The sequence below is a fragment of the Chironomus tepperi genome, unplaced genomic scaffold (genome assembly GCF_022539635.2).
Source record: "Chironomus tepperi strain 1889 unplaced genomic scaffold, CSIRO-AGI_Ctep_v1 contig_415, whole genome shotgun sequence".
In the NCBI taxonomy this organism is placed as follows: domain Eukaryota; kingdom Metazoa; phylum Arthropoda; class Insecta; order Diptera; family Chironomidae; genus Chironomus; species Chironomus tepperi.
The window spans coordinates 347,808-360,872 of NW_027226537.1; the positions used below are offsets into that span (position 1 = coordinate 347,808).

Below are 13,065 nucleotides of genomic sequence, written 5' to 3' on the forward strand. Positions count from 1 at the left end.
TCAAATTTGAAATGCTGATTTGATGATAATATTAAAGTTTTTGGACGATAAAAATATTTTGGCCTGGTCAGGAACTTTGATCTCTGTCTGAGACATCGGTCCTCAAAATTTTTGCGGGACGTAAATGGACGTAAATAATAGATCAGATGTATATTATGTTGGATAAAGTTGATTTTAGGCGGGGATGCCGTTTTAAATCCTGAAGTACGACGGCATAAATCACCAAAACTTCAACATGCTATATCCAGGAACTGGAAGTAGGACGACAATATTTTTTTGTTGGACGCAAATGGACACAATATGGACTTAATTCTGACAAAGTTTCAGACCAATCGGACACTTCATGCCGTGGTACTTCAGTCACACGTTTCATGCTTGATGAGAACTGATCTCATTTGTCCTATTGAGAACGTCAGATAAAACCGATCCTAGTTTTTTATGGTTTTGTATGTCACACTTTAGAAAAATTTATTTTAGAGATATAAATAATCGATTTGTTTCAGTTTCTCTTTATTAATATAATTGAGTCACTTTGGGCAACTTAGGTTGTTGAACTCAACAAAGCATTTTTTTTTGTTTGAAGCACTTTCAAATTAAAATTAACAAAATAAAAACGCAGTAAAGAAGAAATGAAGTATATATAAAAAGTTTATTTTCTCATATTTACTTTAGTGGCATTTAATATCGTGTACTATTCATCTACGATGAATATTTTGAAATGAAAACAAACATAAAGATAGTGAAAATTGCTGTCCAATTAGCAAAAGCGCAATATTATTATCGTGAAAATCCTTGACAAAAAGTTTTGCTTTTTATTTTTCTTTTCATGATAAATAACGAATGAGAGAAAAAGTAAAATTATTGGTAACGCCTGTCATTCCTCATTGACCTTGGTCTCACTCGTGCTATTCAAATATACTGTATTAATACATATAGAATAGAAAGAGATGAAATACTTATCGACAGCCGACGAGACAATTAAAGAAAAGTAAAATCACGAGGAAATATTTAATAAACTAATAAAAATCAATCAGTAAGAGTCAGGGACGTAGCCAGACATATTTTGAGTGGGTGTAGGGGTTCCAAAAATGGGAATTTTGATCTATATGCTCCCCTGGCAACAGCAAGTAACATTAGAAATCACTCATTTGTGGATAAATAAACGTCAATCGAATGAGCGGTGCATGAATCTCGCATACTTGTAATAATCATTTTAGAGGATAAATGTGAATTTATCATCCAACACCTAATTTACAACATTTATTTTTTTTTCGCTTATAACTTCTCACTTTAAACTGATCGTTAGTAACCATTCAGATTATGATGGAATATGAGTTTGAGATATTTAATAAGCATGGCAAGGAATAATAAATCGTATAAGCGAACACAAAAAAAAACTGTGCCAATAACTCATTAGTGTGTATATGTGCAACTGTACAAAGTGTAGAAAATAATTATTTTCTTCTTTCCTGTTTCTGTCACTATATGCTGCTTTAATTCTTTTCTTCGCTTTTATTTTATTTTTTTCGTCATGCCTCTTCTTATTAACGTCTTTTTATTTTCAATGTATTATAAATGATGAGTACAACGTGTCGCTTTTTTCTACTGTGTTATAATTTTAAACAAGGCGCCGGGTATGAAATGTGTTAAGCAATTGCTTAATTTAATTTATTTATTATACTTTGGTTACTCCTGCGGAAATTTTTTATAATACCAAACTGGCATTCTAGGATGATGAGATAATATAGTGTCTGCAAAGTGTGTGCATGTGCATGCAGCATGATGTAATGTGGATTATTAGAGCTTAAGTATGAGCCGGTGTTCACGACGCATCTGAGTGACACAACGCACTTGAATGACACATCTCACCCGCGTGACACATCACACCCGTGTGATACAACGTACCGAATCACATTTTTCGTCGTACGATGTCGTCAGAGCAACGTTGCGGTGCCCAAGCGAACATGTCAAACTACACAGTGTTACTGCATTAAGAAACCAAGAAAGGCACTTGACGACAGCGTCACAAAATCATTTTTTAGATCATCACCACAAGATAATATCCTACATCATCAATATTACATAATGGAATCAAACTATTGAGCCAATTAATCGTAAAGGTCATCAATATTATTTTGTTTACATTATCTGTTATTTGCTTCCGAAATGCTTTTAGACATGTAACGAAAAGTAAAACTTCATATGAACAATATTTATTCAAGTATCTAGAATCAATTAAATAAGACAACGATGTCGACGCATTAAAAAAAAAATATTTTTATGATTTTCAGCTATTAAATTTTGCTCAAAATTTTTCGTTGCTTTTTTTGATACAAAATAATAAATTAGTTAAGAAATTCTTTTCTTCACACGCAGCCCAACAAGAAATAAAAGAAGAAAATTTGTCAAATTCCAAACAGCTTACGAATAAATGTCTAGCTGAATAATTTTTTTTTTCCTCCTTATGACTTGATTTACTTGTTTTCTTTATTCATAACTTTTTTTTAGGTTCTTATGACTCTATCGTGACTATTATTTTTGGAATCTCATTTTCAACTCATGAATCATTTATTCATGATTATTATTTCTTTATTTTTATATGCATCCAATCGTATTATTTCCAATTCTTGATGATAATTGTTACTAATTTCAGAGTTGGCAGTCATAATGTAACCATTTTTGGAATGGCAGTTTTTTACTTGCACAAATATACTTTTTAATAGCTTTTTACTTCCATATATGAAAGACATTTAAACTTTCATAAAGGATACATAAATTTTTATGATTGATTGATATTCCAGTTTTTATTCTATAGTGACTGACTCAGTGAAAATAAGTTAAACATTAGCATAAGCATTCTGCATTACTAGTTCAACACGTAGCTTATCTCGAACACCACAACGTGTTTGCTACGTCGCTGTCTTAAAGTTAATACATGAAGTTGCTCTGACTGAACCGGGACGATACTTTTATACGACAAAAATGCAGTTCACGACATTGTGTTGCTCGGGTTAGTTCGAAGCTCATCGATTTCAAATGGTAATAAATTTTCTGTATGCAGCATATGATTAAAAATTATAATAATCGATTTAATTAAGTTGAATCGATTAAGAATCCAAAAAATGTACGTCATAATGAGATTTTCGCATATTATATTTACACAAGACGTTTTCTCGAGATTTCGTTGAAAGAATGTTTGATTTTACAACTGTGTTTATTGATGTTCATTTTCTTTCTCTTCATAGCATCAAGAAGCTTGAAATTAAAATTGTTATTGTTGATAGACGAAAGCGCATTAATTGAAATAAATTATTGTTGAGAAAATCAGCACTTGAGCATCATGGTTGAAATCCTTTATTCACTTCTTATTGCAGCATCTACATATTCAATCTAGGAATTCATTGAGATCTCTGACTATCCACAAAAGCTGAGACTGTTACTCTATATATTACAGCATCCTGTGGGCGTCTATATACATGTCTAGTCCGATTTACTCGGAGAACTGAAATGAAATCAGCCTGTTGGAATGAATAGCTTGTAATTATATAGATAGTTCGTCATTATTCCGTGATAAAATTTCTTCTCCTTCCTTTATAAGCCCATAAATCGATACAAAGACAGTATACGTCTTTTGAAGATACCAAAGAGCAGCTTGTGTTGAATTCCAGGTTTCCCACCCATATAGTGAAGTAACTCGAATCAGCGTCTTATGCAACATCACTATAGTGTCTCTTGACATACTCTTAGACATACTCTTAGACGTAAGTAAATGCTTCAAACTCAAAACTGTCAAATCATCCATATGCCGATTGATTATAGGCCAAAGAGACAGACCTCGATCAGTATAAATTAGATCACCAAGAAAAAATCAATTCGAATGAAGAATAAAAGTGAATTTATATATAAAAGTTTATGTCCAATGTCGAAAAAAAATAAATCATCTGAAGATTCACATGTGCACACACAAGTTCATGTATCATTTCATCTTATCTTTATTTCTTCATCGATTTTAAAACTTTTTTTTTCACGAGAAATCACTAAATGCTGCTAAAATTCATTTTTAATGAATGTGACGTTAAGAGAAAAAAGAGAGAGAAAATATACGTCGAAAAAATTAAATGTGGGCGTTTTGCCACGCGGAATAAATAAAAAAAAAAATCTCTCCACATGCTTCTCATTTAATTCTTTTCTTTTGCAAATAAATGAACCGTTTTTATAGTTGATAGATTGCAATACAGTCAATGTACAATGCATGAATTCATAAATTATTACACTTTTTGTGACGTATCAGGAACATAATTCATAACTGAAGTGAATTTAGCTTATTTTGATGACAAGCCACATTATAATAATACCCAAAAGGTTTTTTGTACTCACAAAACCTGTATGACTCATGAGATTTCCGTAATAATATTGTAATTTTTTTTGTGCATGCATACAGTAAAAATAAACGTGTGGATTCATGAATCATAAAGTGCCTAAAATTTACGAGTCTACATGTAAGATGCTGAATCTTTAAGGAAATATTAAGTCTAAATTTATTAAAGACACAAGAAATAAAATAAAGTACAACAGCTGCTGCAATGTGCATTACGTCAGCCTAATTAAATTTAGATTACTTTTGCTGATGCTTTCTAATATCTCAGTTAGGATCAGTTTACCTGACCCAACGAAACTCAACATCGTAAATATTGCTGTTTTGACAGTCAGAAAAAGATGAACAAAGGATTACTGTGAATTTATTTTTGTCTACTTGAGATTTTTCGAGAGATTCTAGGAAATTTAGAGCTTATTTACATTAAGTCACGGCAACTTCAATATAAGCAGGCATCATCTGTGCATTGTAATTGAATGTATTTATTCAAATGTGCCTTCAAAACTTGAACTTCCGTAAATCTTTACAAATTTATCTTCAGGAGCTAAAAAGTCTTCCTCCTTAAGCCATGAAATAATTTCAAGATACGGAACATCCTTGAGAATAAATTTATTCCACTTATCTTTCTTCTATTGTTAATAAGCTGCAATTTCCTATTTTTTCAAATGACAATGAGCTTATATATCTGTAATTTTTAATTTAAATTGAATACATGTGGGATAAACTGCCAAACAAGTATTTAAGGCAGAAACTGTCTCGATTACAATAAGGAACCCAGTGAATAACAAGCAATAACGGCTATTTACATCCACTAATAATCTTCAATAATTTGTTATTCTGTCATTTTGTGGCAATTTTAAAATAAACATTTAATTTTACAAAATACTTTTTTTCTTGGAGCATTTCCCAACTTTATTTGTTCTTAACACTTTTATGTTTGGTACTAATGGACATTGATCAATTGCCAGAACGTGTTAGTCGACATGAAATGTGTCTGTGTATTACAAAAGAGCACGAGGAAGGCCCAAGAAGCTTTCGAATGAGACATTCCTGCATTTGGTAATTGGTAGACGGAAGCCAGTGATGGAACCAACTTTAGAAGACTCTCTAGAGGTCATGGATCCCAATCGATCTGTACGAACAGCAAAGCATGTAACTCAACTAAAGTTGAGTAGGAACGAATAGAAACTTAATTAGGAATCAAATAAATCAACAAGTTTATTGATCATCTCTGGACATGATCTCCAACTGATTGAAATTCCTTTATTGGACATACGTTACAAAGATCAAGAATGTTAATAGCAAATGGTATGAATTTAGATTAACACATTCTCTAGTTAGAACCGGTCTAGGTAAAATTAGGTAGATGTTTCATTCTGTAAAGGAATTCCAAACGGATTTAAAATTAATCGGATTTGATTAGATTTTCTAGAATAAATCAAATAATCTACACCATTGAATCCCACGCTATTTAGACATTTTTCCCTTTGTTTTCGTGCAAAGTGCAGTATTGCGTTGCAAAATAATTATAATTAATTTCATTTACATAGTTGTGGATAGTGAATCTACCGTGTTGCGGTAATTGGATTAAGTTACAAATCATTCTACTTGTTACATCAACATTCCAGTGGAAAAACATGAGCGCCAGCCAGGAAGGGGAAAAACAATACAGGAAAGAAAAATGCACTCGTGTCGCTACTTTATGATCAGTTAATTCCAAAATAATGCATTATATTCTTAAAGATATCAAAAATCAACTTCACAACACAATACCAAATTGTTCTTATCAGCCACTTAATCAATTTACAAATGCATTTACGTTAAGCATTGCTTTATCACAATATATTACACAGAAAGTACATGTGAAAAGGAAACAGAGTGTATTATCTCCATCATACACAGTGTAGAGAAGAAAAATATGAATGATTGTAAGCAAGCTATGCTATGTGTGAATTATTATGCAATAATTTTGACTCAAAGCATGCCTTTCAATTTCAATTTTTTCTCTATTTCATTTCTCTACCCAGTACAAACATCAAAGCGAACATATTCCCATTATTTTGATGGATAACTCAATATAATATATCGATGCAATTGAGTACATTGTGCTTTTTTAAAAAAAAAGGCAATTATTTTTCATAAATTAAAATGACTGTGAATTGCGGAAATGTCTTTTCTTCTTACAAGTTAAACATCTCTTGCTGTTAGAAACTTGAGACTACAGACACGACTCTAAAAAACGCGTGTTATTTTATAATGAATCAAAGACTTTAGGTGATTGCAATGAAAAATAAAGGCGTCATTTTGCAGTTTTTTAATGAATGAATGAAGTGAAAAATAAGGAAAAGATATTCGTCATAGGTTTGCAATTGAGTGTGCATTTATCGTTAAAAAGACACGTCTCATTCTTACTACACGTGAATTTAATATTTTTTTCATTTTGTCTCATTAAATGAGAACAGTTGACGGAATGATTCATTGAGTGACTGACTTGTTGACATTGCATTTTTGTAGTGGAATCACACTGATTTTTATAGGTATAAATATGTCTAGTGTATCAGTGGGTCAAGAGATAGAGATGCTCTATATATAATGCTTGAAGGGTCTAGCCTTATGAGCTGGAGGAACTGCAATTATTAATCTGTTGTACCACACCCTTTAGACCTACAGTTTATAGTGGAATCCAAGCCACTTGCAAGCTCTGCAACATTGCATAGACACGAGTGCTTCATAAGACCTGATGTCCCCAGCAATGTACCTAAATAGTAATTCAAGTATTCCACCAAGAAAATAATTCAGATGCTAATTTATTCCTAAAGATATACCTAAATAGCAATTATGACACATTATGTGCCAACGACCTCAAAACTGCGCCCAACCCACTAGCCAAGCTTTGTAACTAGAACAGTGAAATGAAAAAAGAGTTTCAAAAATTAGACATGATCTTGAATTGAACCCAAGATCTTTGGCACGTAAGGCTAACATTCTACCATTAAGGCACACTGATGCCATTTCACTGAAGTCGACTCATACTTTATATAGAAAAGTCGACTCAAGCCAACTCAACTCCATAGAAAATCTAAGTCGACTTCGAGTTCATTTTCTACTTGTTCCATGATTCCGTAAAGCTATGTATAATTTAATCCACCTTTAGGGATTTCCCACACTAGACAAATATTTTGATATCGTCATTCGGATAAATCTCAACAAACAGTCATAAACTTTTCATTCTGGTACTTTTTTATTTAAATTATGCATTCTTCATGCATAAATCTATCAAAAAAATCCGACAAGAAAAATATTACGCTTTGATCATCACGCCCACAATAATTTTTCATTCCTACTTGCCATTTTCATCTCTTTTTTAACATCATACATTTATATTATGCATAGCAATATCGGTTAATGGCCAATGTGTGATTGCTGTTGCTTACTCGTTGAGTGCCAAAAGTATAAATTGTGCATATTTTATTTAAATTTTTTTATGCACCATAAATGCATTCTGTCTGATGGACTTTGAATATATAGGCGCTTTCTTGTTGTTTATTATTAGATTATTTGATGAATATTTAAATGTTTACAGTTTACTATTTATAGTATTGCGTCATAGTAATTACATCCAGTAGAATCTGGTGTATACGAGCATGAATAATATTTCCCAGTAGCCGCAGACATTACAAATTACGTCTTTATGTAATCATTCTACAGAATGCATTAAGGTCTTGTTATCAATATAGGTAGGAACAATAATTTTTATTGCGAAAAAAGTATATTTGTCATTATTCTTATCTCAATTTTTAATTTTGCTTCTTCTTACGATGTTAAGTGAATGGTAAAATAAAATAAAAATAAAGTAAGTCGCCGCAAAGGTATTGAGACGAAAAAAAATAATATTGGTGTCATTTCACTTCCCCGGCTGTTGCTCTTTATACTTCTCTTAGTATATATATATATATATGCACACATAATACAATACACGAAATGTAAGGCAAGCAATAGAAGTAAGTAAGCACTCGCCAATATTGCCTTTTTCTCAGTTCAATGGATGTTGAGATTAAATTACGTCTATTTATGTTAAAATGACAAATTGGCGAAAATTTGTGTTAAAGACAGAGACAAAACGAAGTTATGGATATAAAACAAAACAAAAAAATCGACTTATGCAATATGATACATTTATTTGTGAATTAAAGCAACAGAGCAAAAGTTTTGAAATCTTTTTCTCCACGACTATTTCACAAATTCAGGGCAATAAAGTTTATTATGTCATTTTTGTAGGTCACTCACCTCTTCCTTTCGTTTGAGCCATCTACCGCATGGGCTTTCCTCTAAAATTTCACTTTCATCCTCAGAATCATCTCCACTTTCTCTTGGTGACTTGTGTTCTGTATCGTTATTACTTGATCGACTGCCCGGCATGACAAAATTTTTTGTAATTTAAATTATTGTTTTTCTTTTAATTTTTCACCACTTTTTCCACAAATTATCCTCCTTTACCACTTTTGGACTCTCTTTCACGTTTAAAATTGACTTAATGATAATCATACACAAATATTTCACACACAAAAAAAAAAAAACAAAACAAATTCTTTTGTCACGACCTGCTTACTAAAACTTTGTTTTATCCTTTTTTACACTACTTTTCCTTTTAATTTTTTTTTGTAGAAATCGATACCAGAAAATATTCTTCCTTTTCTGTATTATTTTTTTAAAAGCCACACAACTTGTCGTATTGTGAATCGAAATTCTGCCTTATGTAGATATATATTATTTGGTAACAATACGTTCCAACCAAACACAAAAAATTGTCGTTTTTTTTTTTATTTCCTTGAATTTGTAAAAAGAGAAGAAAAATATAAATATATAAGAATGTATATCAGAAAGTAACAAAAATAAAGAAGGAATATTATGTGAAAGAGAAGGAACGAAAAGGAACGCGATGAGAATTTATACTTGTTAGTTAGTATATTACATGTATAATTTTTTTTTTATGACTTTTGTGAACTTTTTGCCATTTTTTAATTAACTCAAAAATTATATTTCACTACTTAATTAGTACGATTACGGCTATTTTCATTCCTATGCTATGAGAATTTGATGATTTGCTCGATATAAGACACGAGCAGGATTCTTTCTTGCTGTTTTTATTGAATGCGGGACTTAAAAAGAAAACAATTGTCAAGAAAATGACATCAAAATTTTTTGTTCATTTTCTTCTTCGAATCATATCAATAAATCACAATTTTTATCATCATTTGTCGGTATTGTTCATATAAAACAGATGATAGAAATGTTAGGAACCGACTAAAAGAAAATTGAGTGAATGAATCAGGACTACGGCAATGCAATATTTAGTCTATGGTTCATCATTCTTCTTGTTACTGAATATGACTCAACATCGATTTTTTTTTCTCCTTTTCCAGTTTGCGACACATCCTGCCCGCATCATCATATCATTTTAATTCCCCGATTGCTTTAAATAAGGAAATTGCTACACGAATGGAATCTGATGAAATTGTTGGATGGAATTGTAGCATATTTATCACATCGGAAGAAAAAACTATTGATTATTTTCATTTCACCTTTGTGTTCGGTGCAAATAGAAACTCATTTGGAAGTGAAGAAAAAAATCCTTTGGTCGGTCTTTTTTTGCAACATTCATTTAGAGACTAACTATAACTTTTTATTTTTCGACATCTCTTTATTCACATCATCTTCTTTCTCAATTTCATCGTCATTAATGAATTAATTAAATGCACAATCATTTACTTTTTTTTATGAAATTGGAACACTCGTCATATTATTATATACACAAGCGAAAAGTTGGCAACTTAGAGAAACACACTTTTATAGAACAAATTTCTTTTCCTTTCTTCTTCCTCAATTTATTCTCAAATATATATAAAAAAAATTGAAAGTTATATAGCATGTATGAATGCGAGTTAAGCGCACTTCCATCGAAAATTTTCCATTACTTTTTTTGACTATCACTTTTTGCACTGATTAAAGGCTGTAAAATCCAAAGCTGATTAGTATAAACAGTGTCTTATCATTTGAACTTGTTTAAGTATGTTTATTGCCCGAACTCGAATGGAATCCCCTAATATATAACATTCAGAAGCTAATGCATAACATCCAGTAAAAAATAATTTTTTTCCATGTAAATGCTTTCGTACGGACAAATGTACAGGCATAAGCGCCGTTGCTTTTTTGAAGAAAATGCGCTAAGAATTACGGCAAGAAGAAAAATTATTAAGAGAGAATGAATGGATGAGTGATCTAAATTTTTGTTAAGGATAGGATGTCGGAATTGAATTGTTCTTTCACGATTTATTTTCGCAAGCACATTCCGCACTTTTTTTTAATCTACAGATTATAACGAATGTGTGTCTCTAAGGCCAAAATTTGATTAAAAAGAAGATCCAATTTTTTTTCCATTACCTATTTCAAATAAAATCAATTTTTCTCTTAAAATTCACATTCATTTTGTATTAACTTCTTTCTCGTCATTTCTTTTGATCTCATTATCATTCACGGAAATCACTGTAATTAACTTTTTTTGCACTATTAGTGGTTGACTCTTTTTGCAAAATCGATTAATTTGAGTGAACTATTTCGATAATTTTTTTTTGCACTACTGAAAAAACTGAAGTTAAACTTTTTGACTTTTTCACACTTGCCTTAGTTCATCGCAAGTAAACTTGATTTTATTCTGGCACAGAGCACTTTCAGAAACGCGTTTACATTACTTATGCTTTTTTGCAGTCTTTCTGAATTGTATTATTATCGAAATTCAATTCTTCTACTAAAATTCATGAATATTGCCAGAGACTCTACACAACGACTCTACAATGAATTCAAATTGAATGTGAACGTTTGGTTTTTGGAGAGATTTTAAAACAATCTTATTTCGGACATTAATGGCAATTTTACCTTCCTGTTGGCATGTTTATTGAATAATAATTGATTTTTAAGCACATCCGCATAGCAACTAATGAGCATTAGTGTCAATTAGAATTAAATGATAATTATGTCTAGACTCTTCCTAATCGCTGAACTAAAATGTTCGAAAAATTCAAATTATTTTCTAACTGTTAAATTTGTTCTAAATATTTTATTCACCAAATTTATAAAATAAATGCTTACTACGATAAGGTGATCAACTTAATTAAATAAAATCATGAGCTGACAAGTCAATTTGATCTTGAACTTCATGCTCTAATCTCCAGAACAAATTTAACATGAGAATGAATCCAACTGAATGTTTTGTACTTTTTTATTGGACCGATAGATTCAAAAACTTTTTGTCCGTTGAGATTAGAATGAAAGTAAACAAAAAGTTAGGTTAGAATTGAAGCTAACTTCAAGTAGCTGATTGTATCGTTCAAAAATACATTACTCAAAACGGCCTACGTGACAAACATGAGAACATGCATGTTTACATTATGTGAAATACATAAATTGACACATTTGTAGATATTTGACTCATTTAGACTTTAACTCTGACTGAATGGAATGAGATTTGAATCAAATTTGAATAAATTTAATGATTCTAGGTATTTGATTGATTTTATGGAAATTTTTATTAATGATCAATCAATTTCGCAATTTTGGCAATAAAATAAATTTAATAAATTGAACTGATTGAATTTAATTTTTTTAAACAAAATTCATGCAAATTACCCGACCGACATTAAAAATATATTAAATCGTTCGGTCATATGACCGGCTTATTAGGATTTTTATGCCGAAATACTCATTACACTGAACACGTGTCTGTTCTAAACATATTTCAACTGACAAAAAAATTTGAATTTCTAGTTCTCAGCTTTAATTTGAATTTTTAAAAACCGTTGGAAAGTTGGATAGTAATTGAATTTTCCGAATAAGGATGTTTGTTAATTAAGGATAATCTGTGATGAAATAGATGATAATTGAATAATTAAATAATAACAATTTCGTTAAATTATTGTGTAATTCTAGGGTTAATGTAAAATTGCAGGAATGCAAACAAAAGATACAGACCGGCTTATTTGAACGAACTATAAGCTACAGTCGAAATCTGCAGGCTTGCGCAACTACAGTATAGAACATACCGGTCTGCTGCATTGTTGTTTAAACCCTATATATTTTATAATTCTATAGAGAATTGATGAATTTGCCATAAGTTAATTTACATAATTAACTTTTAATGGAAATTTTACCCCAAATATTGAACTCTTTCCTTTTTTTAATAAAGATTTAATTTTTTTGAAAGCATAGACTAAATGTCCATTATGGATTATGGATCAAAAATCCTATAAAAAACCAATTCAAGTCGAATTTCCCTTCAAATTTCCGTATCAAATTTCCTTAAAAACTCTACAGTGAGGGTTGGAAAATCTTGGGAAAATCGTCTGTATGCACCACGTAGCAGTAAAATAGCTTAATAACTAGTAAACTTCCAAACAAAATCTATGGACACATCGTTAAGTCGTGTTGTATTTAACAAACAAAAAAAAAACTACGAAATATTTAAGGGTGAATACGTTATCAATAAAGAGAGAAGGATAGAGTAACAAACAACCCTCCCCGTCACACACAAAAAAAAGCGGGAAGGAACGAGGGAAAAACTCACATTTTCTTCCCTTTTTCTTTCCCCATTTTTCCTACCCAATATTATATTCTTTCGATATATTGCTGTTGCTTCT

General features: G+C 30.9%; 1 protein-coding gene across 1 annotated transcript in view; it reads right to left on the reverse strand.

Annotated features, from left to right (window-relative positions):
* Madm (MLF1-adaptor molecule) overlaps window positions 1-11,207 on the reverse strand; it is a 33,464-nt gene extending 22,257 nt beyond the window's left edge. Inside the window, exons 1-2 of the mRNA XM_070648949.1 lie at window positions 10,817-11,207; window positions 8,663-9,202 (exon numbers count right to left, since the gene is read on the reverse strand). Of these exons, the coding sequence (XP_070505050.1) occupies window positions 8,663-8,794 (132 nt within the window). The 5' untranslated portion in view covers window positions 8,795-9,202; window positions 10,817-11,207. The remainder of the gene's footprint in view (window positions 1-8,662; window positions 9,203-10,816) is intronic.
* Window positions 11,208-13,065: the final 1,858 nt, after the last annotated feature.